The 17,499-nt window shown below is 37.5% G+C and overlaps 1 protein-coding gene across 7 annotated transcripts in view; it reads right to left on the reverse strand.

Annotated features, from left to right (window-relative positions):
* The window catches only part of Kcnh7 (potassium voltage-gated channel subfamily H member 7), a 489,779-nt gene that overhangs the window by 122,525 nt on the left and 349,755 nt on the right, over nucleotides 1-17,499 (reverse strand). For all 7 annotated transcript variants that reach the window (XM_032903393.1, XM_032903394.1, XM_032903392.1 and 4 more), the window contains one exon: nucleotides 9,784-9,998. In XM_032903393.1, coding sequence (XP_032759284.1) covers nucleotides 9,784-9,998 — 215 coding nt within the window. The remainder of the gene's footprint in view (nucleotides 1-9,783; nucleotides 9,999-17,499) is intronic.

A 17,499-nucleotide genomic window follows, 5' to 3' on the forward strand; every position in this document is an offset into this window, starting at 1 on the left:
ACCTCATTATGTAGTTTTCTCCCAGAAATGAGGTCTTCACACTATAGAGAACTAGAACTAGGAAAAAGCCATATTAATACCAACATCACCAATAAGCTTCCTACTTCAATTGTTTTACTCTCCTAATTTAGATTTAAACATATTTCTCTACATGGACTTGCATTTTAAATGAAGGAATAGTGCATGGCCATCTAACTTTTCAAGTCATTAGACTATGTGTGTGGAAATACTCTGTGCTCTGGGGTGTTCTCATCTGATGATGGTTCTCAGCTTGTTCCTCATCCCATGAAACATGGAAAATCCACTGCTCAGCCTGCTCTCCTGCTCTCATTAGGTGATTCTCTTTGAACTGTGCTCATCAAAACCCCTACGTTACAAGGGCAAATGAGCAGAGAACGCTGCCTCTGCACTTCCTTTCTGTTCTGGGGTCTGACTTTCATCTCAAAGCTCAGGCTAAGTGGAGGGCAGAAGGGGATAGAACTGAAGCATCTTGGCAACAGATCCACAGTCATCTGTGCCTCAGTTGTCATGGCAACCAGGCTATTGCTATGAACTCTAAGCTAATTTATTTTTGCCAATTTCTCCTGACCAATTCTCTCTCTCTCTTCCCCCCTCTCTCTGTCTCTCTGTCTCTGTCTCTGTCTCTCTCTCTCTCTCTCTCTGTCCCTGTTTCCTTTTGCTGACCCAACTTCTAAACAGGTTGACATTATTTTTCTTTTCTTCCTTTTAAATCTGTGAGTACACAAAATCAAACAGTATTTTGCTTTTCTTTTCTTTTAAGCAGTCATGCATGAATGCTTTACCAAAAGCTGTGGCTGTTATTCAGAGATTTCCAAGGTTTCATGGGGGAGTATTATTCCTTCATTATCAAAACTGCATAAATGTGAATATTGAGTAAAGTACTTTTACCAAAATGAAGACCTATTTTGTGATATATATATTATTAGGCAATTTTAGACATAGATATATGATCTAATAAAAATAAACAAAAGTAATTTGTTGCTTTTAAAAAGTATTCACATTTGCTTTTTAAAATAATAACATCCATATTTATATTTAATGTATGTACAGCATAGTACGTATTTAAAGAAGATAATTACTATAAAATATTTAGTTACTTTTGTTCTAATCCTCATCATTATTTAAACTACAGAATATGTTGACTGTGAGAAAAAGCTTGAAATTCTATTCTGGTATTTTCAGCATCAAAGTTTTGAATTAACACAAGTGCAAAAGGAAAGCATTGCTTTTGCTTTTGCAGCAGCCATAGCAGCTAACGCTGGCTTACACTTAATCAGTCCTCACAGCCGCTGAGCCTCTGTTCTGCGCTTTAGCTTTCCTGCAAAGTCCAGATACATTGTTTTCATTTTTGTGTGCACTTATACAAGTAGTTTATCAACCAGGCCCAGAATATGGAGAAAATATTGGATGGGGATTTCTGTTCTGCTTAGCCAAAGTTGATGATATTCTATAAATAACAGAAAGATAATGGATGCAAAACAAATGTCATATCCATTGGCAGTATTCAGAACCAATTTTTCCTCCTGTGTTGCATTTCAAATTTAATTTGTAATTTTATGATTACTGCTATTTCTGGCAGTTCAAGATGATCTGTTCAGTTCTGTCGAAGCTTACATGATATTTAAATCTATTTAGATACAAAAAGGAGTTTAGAAAAAAACACATTAATCATGCATCATAAGTATTGTGAATCTTTTATTTTATAATTTCAAATTATGAAGAATCATTTTTTAAAATAATGCTGGGAATTAGAATCTTGAATTAAGTGCAGTATTAACAGCATTATTGAAAATAATGCCATATACAAAATAACTTTTAATGTGTAGTTCTGTCTGCAAGATTTTTTAAAAAGATTATCATTGATAAAAATTTAGTATTTATCTGAAGTGAGAGAATGTCAAATGTGTTAAGAAATTTTGTATGGCATTTCCCAAGATGAAAATTTTAAGTATTGGCTAACACTATTAAATTAATGTTAGTTTAATGTTAGTATTAAAATCTCTCCGTTATAAAACATGCTAAGTTATAAAGAGTTCCTTTGAAGTTATTGGTTGAGAGTGAAAACATTATGAATAAATTTGTACTGTAAAATAAAAGTAAATTTCAATAGAAAGTACGATGCTTTCTCCTTCGAGCTCTTTTTTTGTCAGCAACATCACTGTCACCTCACTTTTCTGCCAACTATAGCATGCCAACGAAATTCCACAAGCCACGATCCTGATGTAAACATAGACTAAACAGATGGACGTGAACTTCAACAGGTGGTGATGGAAAAGAGCTTCTTCGTCAAGGTGTGTTAAAGACCAAGAGAAGCATCCAGCGTATGCTCAACCGCATGACACTCAGTAGGAAACTCAACCATAAAGACAGGTTTAAATCACATCCAACTGCCATGACGGCTTCTGAACAGATTCAACATGCAAAGAAAGAAATAATAGAACCATGGACTGTAGTTTAGAAACTGAGACAGTCACTGAGAGAGTCACATGACCTTGGTTGGAAAGGGACTTCTATCGCTCACAGATTCTTTCATCTCCCCTATGAAATGGCCATAATAATGCTGCTAAGTAGTTATCGTATAGATTAAACTTGGTAATCCATAAACAATTTATCACAGAGTCTCTTAAATAGCAAAGAATTGATCACTGTCTGCTTTTACTAAATTTACCATAATTTAATTTTCATACCAATAACATACAGTGACCGTTGAATACTAGAAATCTACTTTGGCTTAAAACCTACAGGGATGGTTTAAAGATGCAAGAATACTTTACTGTCCTTTTGTTTTTAGACATGGTCTCTCTGAATAGCTGTGGTTGTTCTGGAATCACTATGAAGATCATGCTAGCCTTGAATTCACAGAAAGCCAACGGCTGTAGACCAGGTTGGCCTATAACTCATAGAGGTCTGCCTGTCTTTGCTTCCCCAGTGCTGGCAATTAAAGGCCTGTGCCTGGTGATTATATGGACGTTTAAACATTGATGAATTTCTTTATTGTGATCTGAGTACTTTGTGATTCGTTAAATCTGATTTTTTTTAACATTCTTTCAATAGATCTACAAAGAAAGTATTGAGGATTAAGAATACATTTCATGCTTTCTTTAGATGACCATGTCCTCAGCAGTTTGGAAGCATCTGACATCCTATTTTCTGATAACATCTGTGGAAATTTCCTTTAAACTCCTCAGAGTTCTTCATAAACATCAGACATTTTGACCAATTTTGATTTGAAAGGGACTGAAGACTCTCTTTAGTTTCTGAAAATCATACTATAATGCTTATCATATTTGCTCTTGTCTATGATATTACTCTATACTGCTAGATAGTGGTTCTCCAATTAGTTCATAGTATCCTCTGTTGGCATGCTAGGTATAATTCCTCTATGCAATTCTACTGCATGTTTTAGTATTATACCATTGATTCTGGGTTTTATACATCTATGTTCTAGAATTTGCCCAGTATTTAACATATTTGTATTTTAATGGCCATTTCAGTATCAGTGATATTGTTATTTGAATGCTTATCTTCATCCCTGTGATGAGACAATGCTATTTGGTGCCCCTTCAGCAGAGTCTTTTCTACTCCACTGCATTTTCTTGGGTTGTTCTCATCAAAGAACTATGCTTTCGCTACAAGGATGATCACCACACCCATACAGGCTGACCAGGGTCATTTTTAATTTGGTAACCATATGGGTGCTTAAAAATAGAAGGCATTTACTTGATCACCACCTGTGAGCATTACCAGAACCAGGGGCCAGGGATGGGGGTCTGGGGATCTTGCTTTCCTTAGGTGATGAGCAAAGTCAAGAAGGAGAAAGCTTGGCTAAGAGACAGAGTGAGTATAGTCTGCTCCTTTACTTCTCAGCTCTGTCATTTATTATGCTAGGCACCAGTGACACCAGCAATCGTCCTCCATCCTGTAGTTTGCTTTTTTACATGTGACACATTCTTATTTCTTTATACTTGTGACAGATTCTTATTCCAGAAGCTTCTCAAGCTTCATAACTAGGCTAAGAAGCTGCACTTCTTAGCTATCATTCCTCAGGCTCAACCCAGGTGAGGATTCCCTTCGTAAAACCTTCTGTATCTTGTCTGTGCCTGTAATGTAGTTTTTCAAACTGTATTATAGCACCTATGTAATTGACTTGTCTGCTTTCTTCTCCAAGGTAGGGGCATTTCTTAGAAGTCTAAATTCCCAGGATTTTACACTGTATATCCTCTCAGCAATTCTTGTCCAATGAGTAAATAACTTCATGAAAGAAAATTGACAGTTGGGTAGGTTTCTCCTGCAAAGAAACTCATCTAGCTGGAGAGCAAAACAACTAGCCAGGTAATTCTAATTCATTGTGTACAGGAGACTGGGAGACAAACAGCTAAGGCAAACACTGTTTTTTTTTGGGGGGGTTGCTTTGTTTTTTTTCATTTATGTCTCATTCTGGTGATGCCTGTTCTATTGGTTTGTTAAGGAATGTTTGACATCCAATATTGAATTATTAGTGGACAAAAGCTTGGCCTCTCTGAAAGAAATCATGCACCTTATGCAAATCTATTAACACACAACATTTGACCAAAAAAAAAAAAAGCCAATTGTACAAAACCTACATATTGATCATCTTCTGACACAGACTCTCCCCAAGATTAACTAAGGAAATAAAGTTTTAGCTCATTACCCAGTTCGGTTTAGTGACAGGAAGACAAAAGATGTTTTATCCAATGAATTTGTAAATTTCAAAGACAGCTATGGGTAAGAAACTCCCAAAACACCAGGATAGTCTCAGCATCATAGGCTAGTCTAGGGGTGCAGTATTAGGGTGTATATTGGCAGGTAATGTTTTTGTATTTGACCTTTGCCTTATTTGCTTTGGCATGCAGACAATGAAGATTTGTTATTAAGTGCCAGTGTAGAATCAGGGCCATTGACACATTGAGTCCTTCTTGCTTCCCAAACTTCTTTGCATTTTTCTGAAAGTTCATAATACAAAGCATGGACCTTTATAAGCAGATTCCCACGCTAATCTCCTAGCTCCCTTTAGAAACCTATTCTGGCTTTTTCCTGGGGAAATTTGAAAGCCAGAGGGGTATATCCCAAATTTTTGGAAAGATGAACTCTTTTGTTGATCTCAGATGCGTTGAATGATCAGTATTTTCTCTTTTCGTACTGCTATAAAATAAAATACTGGAAACTGAATAGTATTTGAACAATGTAAATTTATTGAAATATATATATATATATATATATATATATATAATATATTAATATATATATTAATGAAGGCATGAAAATCTCTGTGTGATAACAGAATGGGCCCCAGAAGCCATTTCACAGTCTTAAAACTATGAACACTACACACTAATAACCTCATCAACACTCAGAAGTCTCCTTTCCTAACTACACAAGGGGTGTGTGTGTGTGTGTGTGTGTGTGTGTGTTTAGGTATTTGTGCTGCTTTCAACCTTGGTCAGAGAGTTTTCTCTTTCTTCAAAGAAAAGAGGCTTTATTTTTATTTTTAATTATTTGTGTAAGTATGGAAAGTAAGGAGGTACAGTCATATTGTGCAGTGCTCATGGAGGCTAGAAAAAAAACTGGGGTCCTCTGGAGCTGGAGTCACCTGAATAGGGTGCTGTGAACCAAGCTCAGGTCCTTTGGAAAGGCAATAAATGCTCTTGACGGTTGATCCATCTCTCCATCCTCCTAATGCATCTCAATCACAGTGGGTAGAGGCTAATGGACAGACCATGTTTGTTCACAATGCTAAGAAAAAGTAGCTGAGAGTAATAAGTCAACCCCCACCCAGAAGGTCAGGGGACACTGTGGAAGAGTGGACAGAAAAGATGTAAGAGTTGGGAGAAGGGCGGAATACTGAAATGGTGGCCTATGGATATAATATAGTTCTTGTACAGTTGAACTCACAGTTGCTATGGTGACCTGCACAGGTTCAGCATGAACTGAACATCTATTGGCATCTAATGCCTGCTAGATGAGAGTCACTTTGGGGATGTTGTCACTAGTAGATTGCTCATGCCCCAATGGGTTACCCCACACCCATGAGCATTTGGCCAGGATGAAATGAAATCAATGGGTTATATAATAATAATAATAATAATAATAATAATAATAATAATAATAATGATACTTGAAGCTTGGAGATATTGGGAAGCTTCAGAGGGGGTCGGGATGAATATAGTCAAGGTATATGTATGTACAAAAATTTCAATAAATAAATAAAATATCGTTAAATTATTTATTTATTATTGTATGAATGTGTGATATATATAGGGGTGGGCACTTTACTTTATGTGGTTTTGGAGGATCAAATTCAAATTGTCTTGCTTGTGCAGGAGGATAAACCAGATCACCAACCCGTAGTCTTTAATAAACAAAGTGGGCTCCACAAACATTTAAAAGTGTTATAAAAGATATGACAATGTTGAAACCAATAAATAACATTATGGAACTAAATATATAAGCCACAGGATTTAAAAGATAAGGCATGATCTTAAAATACTGTAAAATTTTGATGACATCTGTTTTTGATGGCACTTTACCAATTCACATAGAAAAAAGCCTAGTAAAGGACCATCTAGAACTGGGCATGGCAACACAGGCTTTTAATCACAGCACTCAGGAGGCAGAGGGAGACAGATCCCTGAGTTCAAGGTCAGTCTTGTCTCCAAAATGAGCTCCAGGACAGCCAGGATCACAGCCAGGAAAACCCCGTCAAAAGAAAGAAAGAAAGAAAGAGAGAGAAAAGAAAGAAAGGAAGAAGGAAGGAAGGAAGAAAGAAAGAAGGGAAATTTCAAAACCTTGTACTTCTTGAGTTTAGGATCCCATATGTTCTCAGAAGACATAATGGACTACTGTGGTTGAATAACTTTGTCCTTGCTGATTTTCCTATATGAGCATGTCCCCCTTCCCTCAATAACTGCTTGTTTCTCTATCTCCACTTCCCCACCTTTCCTTCTTTTCTATAGCAGACCTTTGCTGATATGCACTCTACCTCTGGTCTAGGAGGGTCTGAGGGTGTGGCTAAAGGGAGCCTTAGCATACAGAGGAAGAGAAGGAGAGTCATGTAAAACCATGAGTAGACATTAGAGAGAACACATTATGTACTTAGCACCAGAAGGAACACTTTCCACATATAAATATAATCATATCAAATTTCATATCAAATCTGAGTTTTGCTTGTTTGTTTTGCTTTGCTTTTAGACAGTCTCAGTGCTGGCTGGCCTGGAATTCAAGATGATCCACTGCCTCTGCTTACTGTTGCTGGGATTAAGGGCTGCACCGTCTCACCTGACCAACTCTGAGAAGTTTTGCCAGTTCATAACCTTGCTTTACCCACACAAAAGCATTCTACTTATTTTCATGTCATACAGTAAAAGACAAGAGTTAAACTTGAGTTTGTTTGCTTCTGACCTCTGACTTTAAATGTCATGTGCTCTCTACTTTGATAAATAACTTTTGAGATCCAGCTTCAGTGTCCCACGTAGGTCTCATTTTCTTCTCTGATCAGTCTTGCCTTAAAGCACAATTGTGTCCTCTATAAACTGAGATACTGGAGTCTTTTCTAACAGACATAACTAATAGATTCATATCTGCTTGGGTTTCCATTATGCTAGGATTAGAAAAAAATCTGATATATGTGCAGGGAGGCCTAGGTCCAGCCTGTGTATGTTCTGTGTATGTGTATGTGTGTGTTGCTGGTTCAGTCTCTGAGAGCCCCAAGTTTCCAGGTTAGTTGACTCTGTTGGTCTTCCTGTGAGTTTCTATCCCCATTCAGGACCCTCAATCCATCCTCCTATTCTTCCATAAGAGTCCCCAAGCTCCATCCACTGTTTGGCTGCAGGTGTCTTTATCTGCCTGAGTCAGTTGCTGGGTAGAGACTCTAAGAGGACAGCCACCCTAGACTCCTGTCTGCAAACATAACAGAGTGTCATGGTCTTCACGTGGATCACAAACAGCTGGAGCAGGGGCTAGCCCCAAAGCTGATACCTGTGAGGGGGGTAAGTGCCTCTAGCTGGGCTGCTTGGTCTGATCTCAGTGGGAGAGGATGTGTCTGGGGCTGGAAGGGGGTACTTGCTCAGAGGAGAAGGGGAGGAGGGACAGGGTGAAGGAAGATGAATAATAAGTGGGATGTAAAGTGAATAAGTAATAAATTAAATAGATACAAAATAAAAGACAACAACAACAAAAAATCTTAAAGCAGGTGCCACACTGACCTCACTCTTTCTTTGAACAACAAACTGCTTAGGTGTGATAGGATATGGGACCTTGTCATAAGCTAACACATGAAAGCTTGGATGCTTATAAGGTTAATTTGTTTTGTTATTGCAGGAAAGAGTACAATGGCATTCTTCAAGTTAACTTTTTAATTATTAGAAGTGACGATATTATCTTAAATTCTGAACCCCCCTTTTTTTTGGAATGAGAAGGTTTCGAAGCATCTGTTGTTTGGAAATACATTTGGGAAATCCCACACTACAGTTCTTGGCCAGTCTGTATTGCACTTGTTATGCTGTTTTTCCAACTTTACTAGTTCATGCCATTTGTTTGACCATGGCCCTAATATTGCTAACATTGTTTCCACATCTTCTTAAGTGTCTCGGTTTCTATATATCTACAAAGCAGTGACTACTTAGAAAGGAATTTTAAAGAGATAGATAAAAGTTGCAAGTAAATTCAGAGCTGTCAACACGATGCCAATACAATATGAATAATAATAGAACATTTAACTCTATTATGTTGACTTTACTTATGATAGGAAGAAAGAAAAATAGTAGTGTGCTTCGTTACCATAGAAATACGAAAGGACATCCTAGGGGATGCTATCACAAATGACATGGATATTTTCTCATCTTCAAGTGACAGGTTGGTCATTTCCAACATAATAAATGCAGAGGGCTGTCATATGTATCTCAATTAGTAATAGGTTGTGTGCAAGGAACAATGCAGGACTACCTGTGGTAATTACAGTTCAGAAAAAAGTCTTTATTAATTCAAAATTTGCAGTGGGTAGATTAGGGGCCGAGGTCAAATTTACCTCTTTATTGTGGGTTGTTTATACAAAGACTTACTGGGCAAATATACTAACTAAATTGTTTGTAGAGGAGTTGCTTACTTGACAGTTTTAGAGCCATGAATCCCTAACATTGCAACTGCACTGTAAGCAAAAGCTAGGTGGGTGTTTGGATATCATAAGTACAAATCATTTTTATCTATTCTTTGAGGCAGGGCATTGGACAGTGCCTCTTTATCGTAATTTAGGTTGCAATATTAATTTGAAAAACAATAAAAATATTGTTGCTGTGAGATGCATTATTTCATGTTAATGTTATTGTCATCTTGGAGTGCTCTCCTTTGCATCGGTTTGACACAGCTCAGCTTAGTGGAGTAAGTGCAAAAGAAAAGGTCACGGTTAGGAGGAAATCCCAATTAAACCTCTAAAATTCCGATATGCACATCTGTTACATTTCTTTAACAATGCTTTATAATGTAAGGGTTGACAGAAAGCCAATAAAAATCCAAGTATGACAAATAGCTTGGGATTTACCTCAAAGCAATAAATAATACCAAGTTGGTTCAGTTTTGGTCAATCTAGTCACAGAAAAAAAGTCATTGTAGCTATCTTTGTTAGACTGTTTCCTTAGGAGGTTTTCAATATCTCATGGTATTGAGATAAATGTCTTCCCACTGTCAGAGAGAAAAATACGCTTCAAGGTATACAAAATAGCTGAGATGTATAGTAAAATGACGTCTTACCTGAGTTACCTTCTCTGTCACGTTGTGTGTCCTCTCTTTAACCTTGGGTGCAATAATGGTTTTGTCTGAAGAAGGCGGGGATGTATTCTTTTTCTCAGTTTTGACATCTGAAAAGTTCAGAGTGAGTTGCGGGATCTTGTTAATGGTGCTGTATTTGTTGAGGTTTGAATCTGACGTGGATCCCAACAGGCTTGACTTGATATGATTGAAAGGTCCTAGAAGTATGGGAAAGTATCTGTAAGAATAGTATCCAGGAGAAATATTTAAAAAAAAAAAACAAAAAGAAATAAAAAAGATGGTCTCGAATGCCTCGCTAATGATCCATGACTGGTCTGATTCCCGTGACAAAGTGCAGTCAGTTTATGTGTGAACAGCTTTTGCCACATAGAAGGACAGGTGAGAACCAGAGGGAAAGTTTTGGTACTGGAAGTGCAAGTGGCAGCTTCTGCTCTGAGTTGGTTTCTTTTATTAAAAGCTAAGAAAAATAAAAACAGAGCAAAACAAAAATCAAACAAATAAAAAACCCTGTATGCCCTGCTATTGGATGAATTCTACCTTAAGTCTTTCCCATGAGGTTTGTTTCCCATCCTGGAGGTTACATCAGGAAGCGATGGCCAGGTTTAAATCGTGTTGGTAATGAAACTGTGAATGTTTAGTTTATCCACCCCTGGTTTGAGTTACTATCGCTCGTATGTCACTGAGAAGTGACAAGCCAGTTGCTTTCTCCAGGCCTTCTACTGCGTCTGTGAAATGATCCATGGACTTTCCACGAGATTTTTACCTAGATGATGTTGAAGATGACAATATGCACACGTGGCATAGGCCTGCTCTAAATCTCTGTTAAAATCTTTAGAATTCTTCCTGGGATCTTAAAGTCTTTTATTTTCAGTTACATTTTTTTTAAATAGAAAGATCCTATAACTAGACTACACCTAGACCACACAAGAATGTTGCTATGGCAAGCACAACTTGAAGTAGGCACAGTCATAGTGAAGAAACAGAGCATGTCTGAGTTGAAAGTTCCCGATCACTGACATCATTCTGCTCTTACAAAGACCACTCAGAAGAGGACAAGCCCCCTGGTTACCTTGTCAAAGATGAGGAGTCTAACCAATGCCATATTCTTCAGGCACGCATCTATGGTTTGCTCATCGTGGTGTCGAGATGTAGTCTGGAGTTCTTATGTGCTGGATTTGTTGCTTACTCTATGTTATCATTCTTAAAACTTAGCATCATGAAGACTCGTTTAAGATTTCAAAGAACACTTGTGGTACACAGTATGTTTTGGTTGAGAGAGCAGGGTGGGAAGACTCTCTTTTAGTTACCTCTGCCTGTGTGATTGTCTGAAACTTGCTCTACCACCACCATTCTCTGGTGTCTCCAATTAATGCTCCGGGGGAATGTTTGAAGCAAGTTAATCTCAGGGCTATCAAGGGCTAAGACCAAGTGGTCTTCAGGCTTTCCTCTTTCCTGGGCAGGACAGACATTTCTTGGTGCCCACTACATTATGCCCAGACTGAACTGTCTATTCAGGGTTTATCTTTCAAGGGTCATAAAATTAAAATTTGACTCAGTAAAGTGGTGGTTACAGAAAAGGGAAGGAGAATATTACATCTTTATAGTATAATCTTTAAAAAATAAATATTATAATAAAAAATATGGGACTGATCATGCATGCCTGTAGTTGCAGCATTTGGGAGGCAAAGGCGGGTAGATCTCTGTGAGTTGGAGGCCAGCCTGATCTATACAAAAAATTCAGGCCAGAGAGGGTGACGTTGTGAGACATTGTCGCAAATGAGAAAACAACTTGACTCTTACATTGTACTTAGGTTCAAATAACTCAACTCACTCAGGCCTAACATAATGCTAAGAACAATACCCACCATTTCAATCATCCATTTACTATTATGTAAAATAGAAACATACAGTTTTGTTTATGGAAGTTTATACCATTCAAGTTATAATATTCGAGGTAATTAAAAATGTTTATAGTTAACAAATACTGCCTGTCTTGAGTTGCATTTTTCCTGCCTGGCTGAACTTCCCCATGATGAGGACCTAGCCCATTTAATCAAATAATTCCATTGAGTGCTTGCATGCATGTACTCATTCACATAAGGATATACTCTGATATCTATAAACTACAGATTGAAATAGGACCTAAGGAGGCATCAAACTATTCAAAGCTTCTAACCGTAATGCTATTTTTCATGCCCTTGTTGAAGTTTCCACCTTCTGTTCTTATTTATTTTTATGATATTTTTCTCAGATTGGCATTTTCCTGTCTTGTGTATTTATTTTTTGCCTACCTATCAGGCACATTGGTTAAAATTTGTACCATGCACTAGGACTTCAGTCATCTTAGACATTGTCTTCTTCCTAACTATATTTTCTTTCCTTGGGTAATTAATCTGTAGTTAGGGGTATGAAAAAGTCATAAGTGGTGACATTCATGCAGAGAGTGCAGTATTAAATTCATTAAATTTCAAACTCAATTTGAATTGTTTCTGGAACATGCTCTCTTATGCTGTACTTCTGTAGGAAATTGTCTATGTAGCTCATCTAAGATGTTAATGGGCCAGGAAGATGTTAGTGTAGTTTTATTATCCTTATGGCTACTTCTGGTCACTCCATAGAATTAGCTATATTTATGGTTATAGAGTATAAACTATTGCTCCCAAGGGACATTCATTAGGGTCCCTATTGGTTGTTAGAAAGATGGAAAATTTTGAATACCACAGTTCTTATTCTCACTTTGACAACCCAGTGAATGTGTTTGAAGGTGCACCCAGATAGTTAAAACGCTTGTAATGATCTGAACCTCTGATACATTCCCAATAAACAGCATAGTACATTTTGTAGGGTTGCAGTAATATTAAATTTCTAGAGCTACCCCTATGATGAACATGTGAGATTAAACATTGCTTGAATGCTCTCACATAATTGTATTGGAGTACGTCACTATTTTAAACAAATATGTTATGTAGAATGACATCTACATTTTTGTAGCATTTGAGTGGCCGACCCAGCATCTTCAAGTTCTGATGGCAGTCTGTGTCTATACCTGTCATGCGTAAATATGAAAAATATCCCTGAGTATTCTTTGATAACTGGGAGCACATATTAAATTTCTAGGTAACCACAGGAATTATACTAAGGTTCTGAGCCAAATGCCTTTTTTTAAAGTATTTTACATCATTATCCCTTTCCCGATGTCAGAGTTCCTGTGCCCTTGTGAAAGAACACTACACCCTAAATGCTAAATGTCTGATGTGGTTTTTGATGTCAGTTTGCTAAGAATTTAGAGAACTTCCACAAATTCTTTACAATGCTTCGATGGGCATTTGTACTGACATTACTGTTTTTTATTTATTTATTTATTTATTTATTTATTTATTTATTTATTTATATCAATTATTCTTATGAGCGTGTGTGCATGCTTGCATGAATGTCTGTGCACGCCCATGTGCGCATGCATATGTGTGTGTGTGTGTGTGTGTGTGTGTGTGTGTTTAATGTGAGGGGATCCAACTCTGGCCACCATTCTGGGGCAGTAAGTACTTTACCTGCAGAGTCATCTTGCCAACACTTCTTCCCATTCCTAGCAAAGCGTGTGATTTGCACAATAGCTTTTTAACATGAAGATAAAGGTGCACCTTCACATCCAGTAGGTTCCTTCTGTCCAATGCATTGTTATTAGACCACATAGAGAACCATTTTTAAAGACTGCTTAAAGTGGAAGACACCTCATTAGAATGTCCCACTTCCTAAGATCCCTTTCAGGTTCTCTTAGTTTCTTATTATGTTGAGCATTTAAAACACTCAAAATTTTTGTTAAATGCCAATTTATTATTATTCACTATGCCTGCTCTCCCACTTTACTGTTTTTATATGGGACAGCCAATCATGTCCCTAGTTTCTCGAAAGCCAACTTTTTCTACTGAGTTTATTGAATTACAGCCTCAGGATATTTATATTCAAACAAAGATACGTACTATTTGATTGTCTTTGTTTGCCTTTGTGAACCCTTTATATTAAAGGTAAGAGGATCACGCTATTTCTTTTAGGAATGGTTAACAAGCTCTGAATTATACTTCAGGAACATCAAGAGAGTAAAGAAGAAAAGAAAAGACATACTCTTGAGGAAAGGATTACCGTGTCAGCTATTGCTGAGAACTCTGATAAAATGACTTACTCAGGTGTAGCCCTGAACTTGCTGCCTCTTTACGGTCCTGATTTTAGTGTCTTCTTGTTTAACACTGAAAACAATCTCCTACACAGTAATTTCAGTTTGCTTTGGACTTTTGGTCTGAAAGAGTTAAAACTTTCTTTTGGATGAATATATTTAGTGAGTTCAGCATAACAGTATATTTAAATAGTTTATGTGCCCCCAGTCAGATAATACATTCCAAGCTTATTTTCTGCTGTATAGCAAAGTACAGTGTTCATCTTTCTCTTGACTTTAAGTCAAATATTTCCATATATAAGTCTTTTCAGTTCTGCAAAAATATGGTTCTCATAGAGTTCTCTGAAGTCTATACACAGTCCAATGGAATAAATTCCCAGTGCTTTAAGGCAGGAATTAACAATACCTTTGTCACCAATTCTAAACATAAGCTGACAGGATATGAGGTCAAAGGGCATGAGTCAAAAACCAGAGATTAAAATATAAGGTTTCCTACCTCCTAGGTCTACATTCAGAGAGGCCTTGGCTGAGGACTTAGAGGTGATAGGCAGCCTCCCTGACACTGATCATGGGCAGATGGGATTTGGGATTCTAATGAAAGAAAGGAGATTAGCCTGAAAAACAAAGTAAATTAATTTAAAGAGAAGGAGCAGGCAGAAATAAAGGGACATGGTAGATTCAGTCAAAGAGAATAGAGGACTCAAAAGTGTACCAGGAGACTGGCTTCCTTTGAGGGTGGGTGGCAAACGGGATAACAATCTGAGTGTGTCCCTGTGCACTTACACGAGAGAAAGCGGGTGGTCAGGTGGACCGCACCAACCATCGGGTAAACTTGAGTACAAGTTCCTGGTGACACAGAGTAAACTATGTTTCTAAACTATGGACGGAGATTCAGCAAACTAAGAAAAACTTTACATTTTTGTAAACACTTGAAATATATATGATAAGGCTATTTAAATTTATCAGACTAAGGTAATGCTTTATTTATTTATTATTATTGTTGTTTGTGGTGGTGGTGGTGGTGGTGGTGGTGGTGGTGGTGGTGTGTGTGTGTGTGTGTGTGTGTGTGTGTGTGTGTGTGTGTGTGTGATATGAATTTATGGGCACACATGTCAAGGCATGTGCACATGAACACCACAGGACAGTTTTGTGGAATTGGTTTTCTCTTTACATGATTTAATATGGTTTCTAAGCCTCAAACTCCAGTTTGTCACATTTGCATTTTCTGGCAGTAAGGGCCTTTGCTGTCTTGTTGAACCCCTACTGTAATTTTTGGGACATCGAGTTTATTTTGATTAAATTTAATAAAATGGATTACTAAGACAGAAGATTAGCATTGGAGAAAATGCCAGTGTAGCATTAGCAGTGAAGCTTTGCTAAAGAACCCTGTGAATAAGCAGGAGCCAGTAAGTGTTATTGCACTCAGAAAAGGACATAAGAAGTGCACATCGTGTTATCTGGATTCAGTAGCTACAAATTCTGCTCCCGTGTGTATGTGACACGTAACTTGCCAAAGCGACTGTCTCCACTAAGAGTCAATTTGCAAATCCTGATAAGGTCATAGGCTCTGGGTAATGGCCAATGCAGAGTGTGAGAAACAAGTTCTCTCTCTCTCTCTCTCTCTCTCTCTCTCTCTGTGTGTGTGTGTGTGTGTGTGTGTGCATGTGTGCCCCTGCCCACAGGTTTCCTGGCAACAGTGGAGCTGGATGTTCTTACCAATCTCGAGGTTCTGACTCATGATAACTTCATGGACTAGTAGGAAACTGGTAAGCATGGAATAGAGATCTGGGCTCTTACACACAATATAGGGGCACCACTTTATCAATGACTTACTAAATAGGATGAGTAAATGTTGACTCTATGAAGTAGAATGTGGAACAGATAAACAAACCACTGGGAGGGGGCTGATTTGTGAGTTTCTGAAGTAACATTAGAAACCCTTTTCACGTTCTCGAGATATTGCCTCAAATTATACTATCTACCCGTAGTATGCAATTTGTATGAAGTAGCTTTTCTTCTCCTACAGGGGTTGCAGTTTCTAAAAATAACACTTAACTGTTGTTTAAGGTGTCAGAGCGCTAAGGAAACTAATTGAAGGGAAATAGAATTCACCTGAAGAAAAAGGTTGGGTGGAAATGATTTAGTTTTGGAAGAAGAGGGTGAGCACTAGTTTGCTGTCTTTTTTGCTAGTAAGATGTTATGTTTCTAATTCTAGCAGCCAGAGAATGTATCTCTGTCCACCAGGGAGGACATTTCCATGAGGTGAGGAAGAATTTAGGCTGGTGTTAGTTTTTTGTGAAATGGGAATTAAAAGACTTCCCAAGATAGTTAATGTATGTCCTCTTCTGAAAATAAAGATGTCTGTACTCCTTGTGCAGAGGAATTGGGCAGCACCTGAGCTTTAAGGGGCACAATCAGGCAATTCAGCAAATCTTTTATCTGCCTTACAAGGTTTTTCATACTGTTTTCTAGGGTGGCCTTCAATTGGAATGATATGTTTTATGCTGAAAACAGCACAGAGATGTATTTTTCCTTTATAAATATTTTACTTATCAAGGCTTAGAGTTAGCATTAATTTATTTTACAAGCACACCTGATGGGTCATCTTGTTTGTATTTGTAGTTTTATGAAAATGGTAATTGTAAAACTCATGTGCATCTGAAATACATGCACACACATATTCATAAAGCAAGTTGGAGTTATCTGGATTCAGATCTCTGTCGTAAAACAGAGCGATTAGAGTTAAAAGTTGGTTTAATGTAATAGTTAATATAATTAAAACAAAATGGCTTTATTTTTACAAAGAGATGATTGGTGGTAGGTTCTTTCTCTCTTTCTTCCACCCTTTCTTCCTTTCTCTTCCCCAGCTCCACTGCCTTCATTTCTTGGTTGTTCCACATTTGATCAGGGCTCACACATGCAAGTGATCTATCTATCACTCAACTATACCCGGCCTAATTTTCAAATGATTTGAATCAAACTAGATTCACTTCTCACTTTAGTATTTTTTAAAGTGTCACTGAAAAACCAATATCTACTTGTTTACTAATATTATGCATAAGTATTTCCAGGGAACACACAGGTAACAAGACTTTATGTTCTTTTTGAGGATTCACTCTGAATTGTCAACTAAAATGACCACCTATGTGGTATCAGTTCCTCCCTTTCAAAAGTCACAATGGACAGACCAAGGACAGAATAACCATGTAGATAAAATCCCACTGCACTATTAGAGATCTCCTGCACAGACCTTTCTGGAAATGTTTACAAAATGATAGACAAGGAGAGGAAAAAAGATCTCACAACCTCACTTATTTCCAAATTATACTGGGATTCTGATCACATATCATCTACAGTCTCTACTCCTACTCATTCATCAGCAAGTGGCGGTTTCAAATTAATTAGGAAAGCAATTAAGAAGTCAATACACAAAGCCACACAGTGGTCCGATTACTAGTGACATGAAAGAGAGGTCAAGACAGTAAGTTCCCGAGTAATAATGGTGACTGGTGGAGACATGATCATGCAAC

This window comes from Rattus rattus, chromosome 5, assembly GCF_011064425.1.
Source record: "Rattus rattus isolate New Zealand chromosome 5, Rrattus_CSIRO_v1, whole genome shotgun sequence".
Taxonomy (NCBI): Eukaryota; Metazoa; Chordata; class Mammalia; order Rodentia; family Muridae; genus Rattus; species Rattus rattus.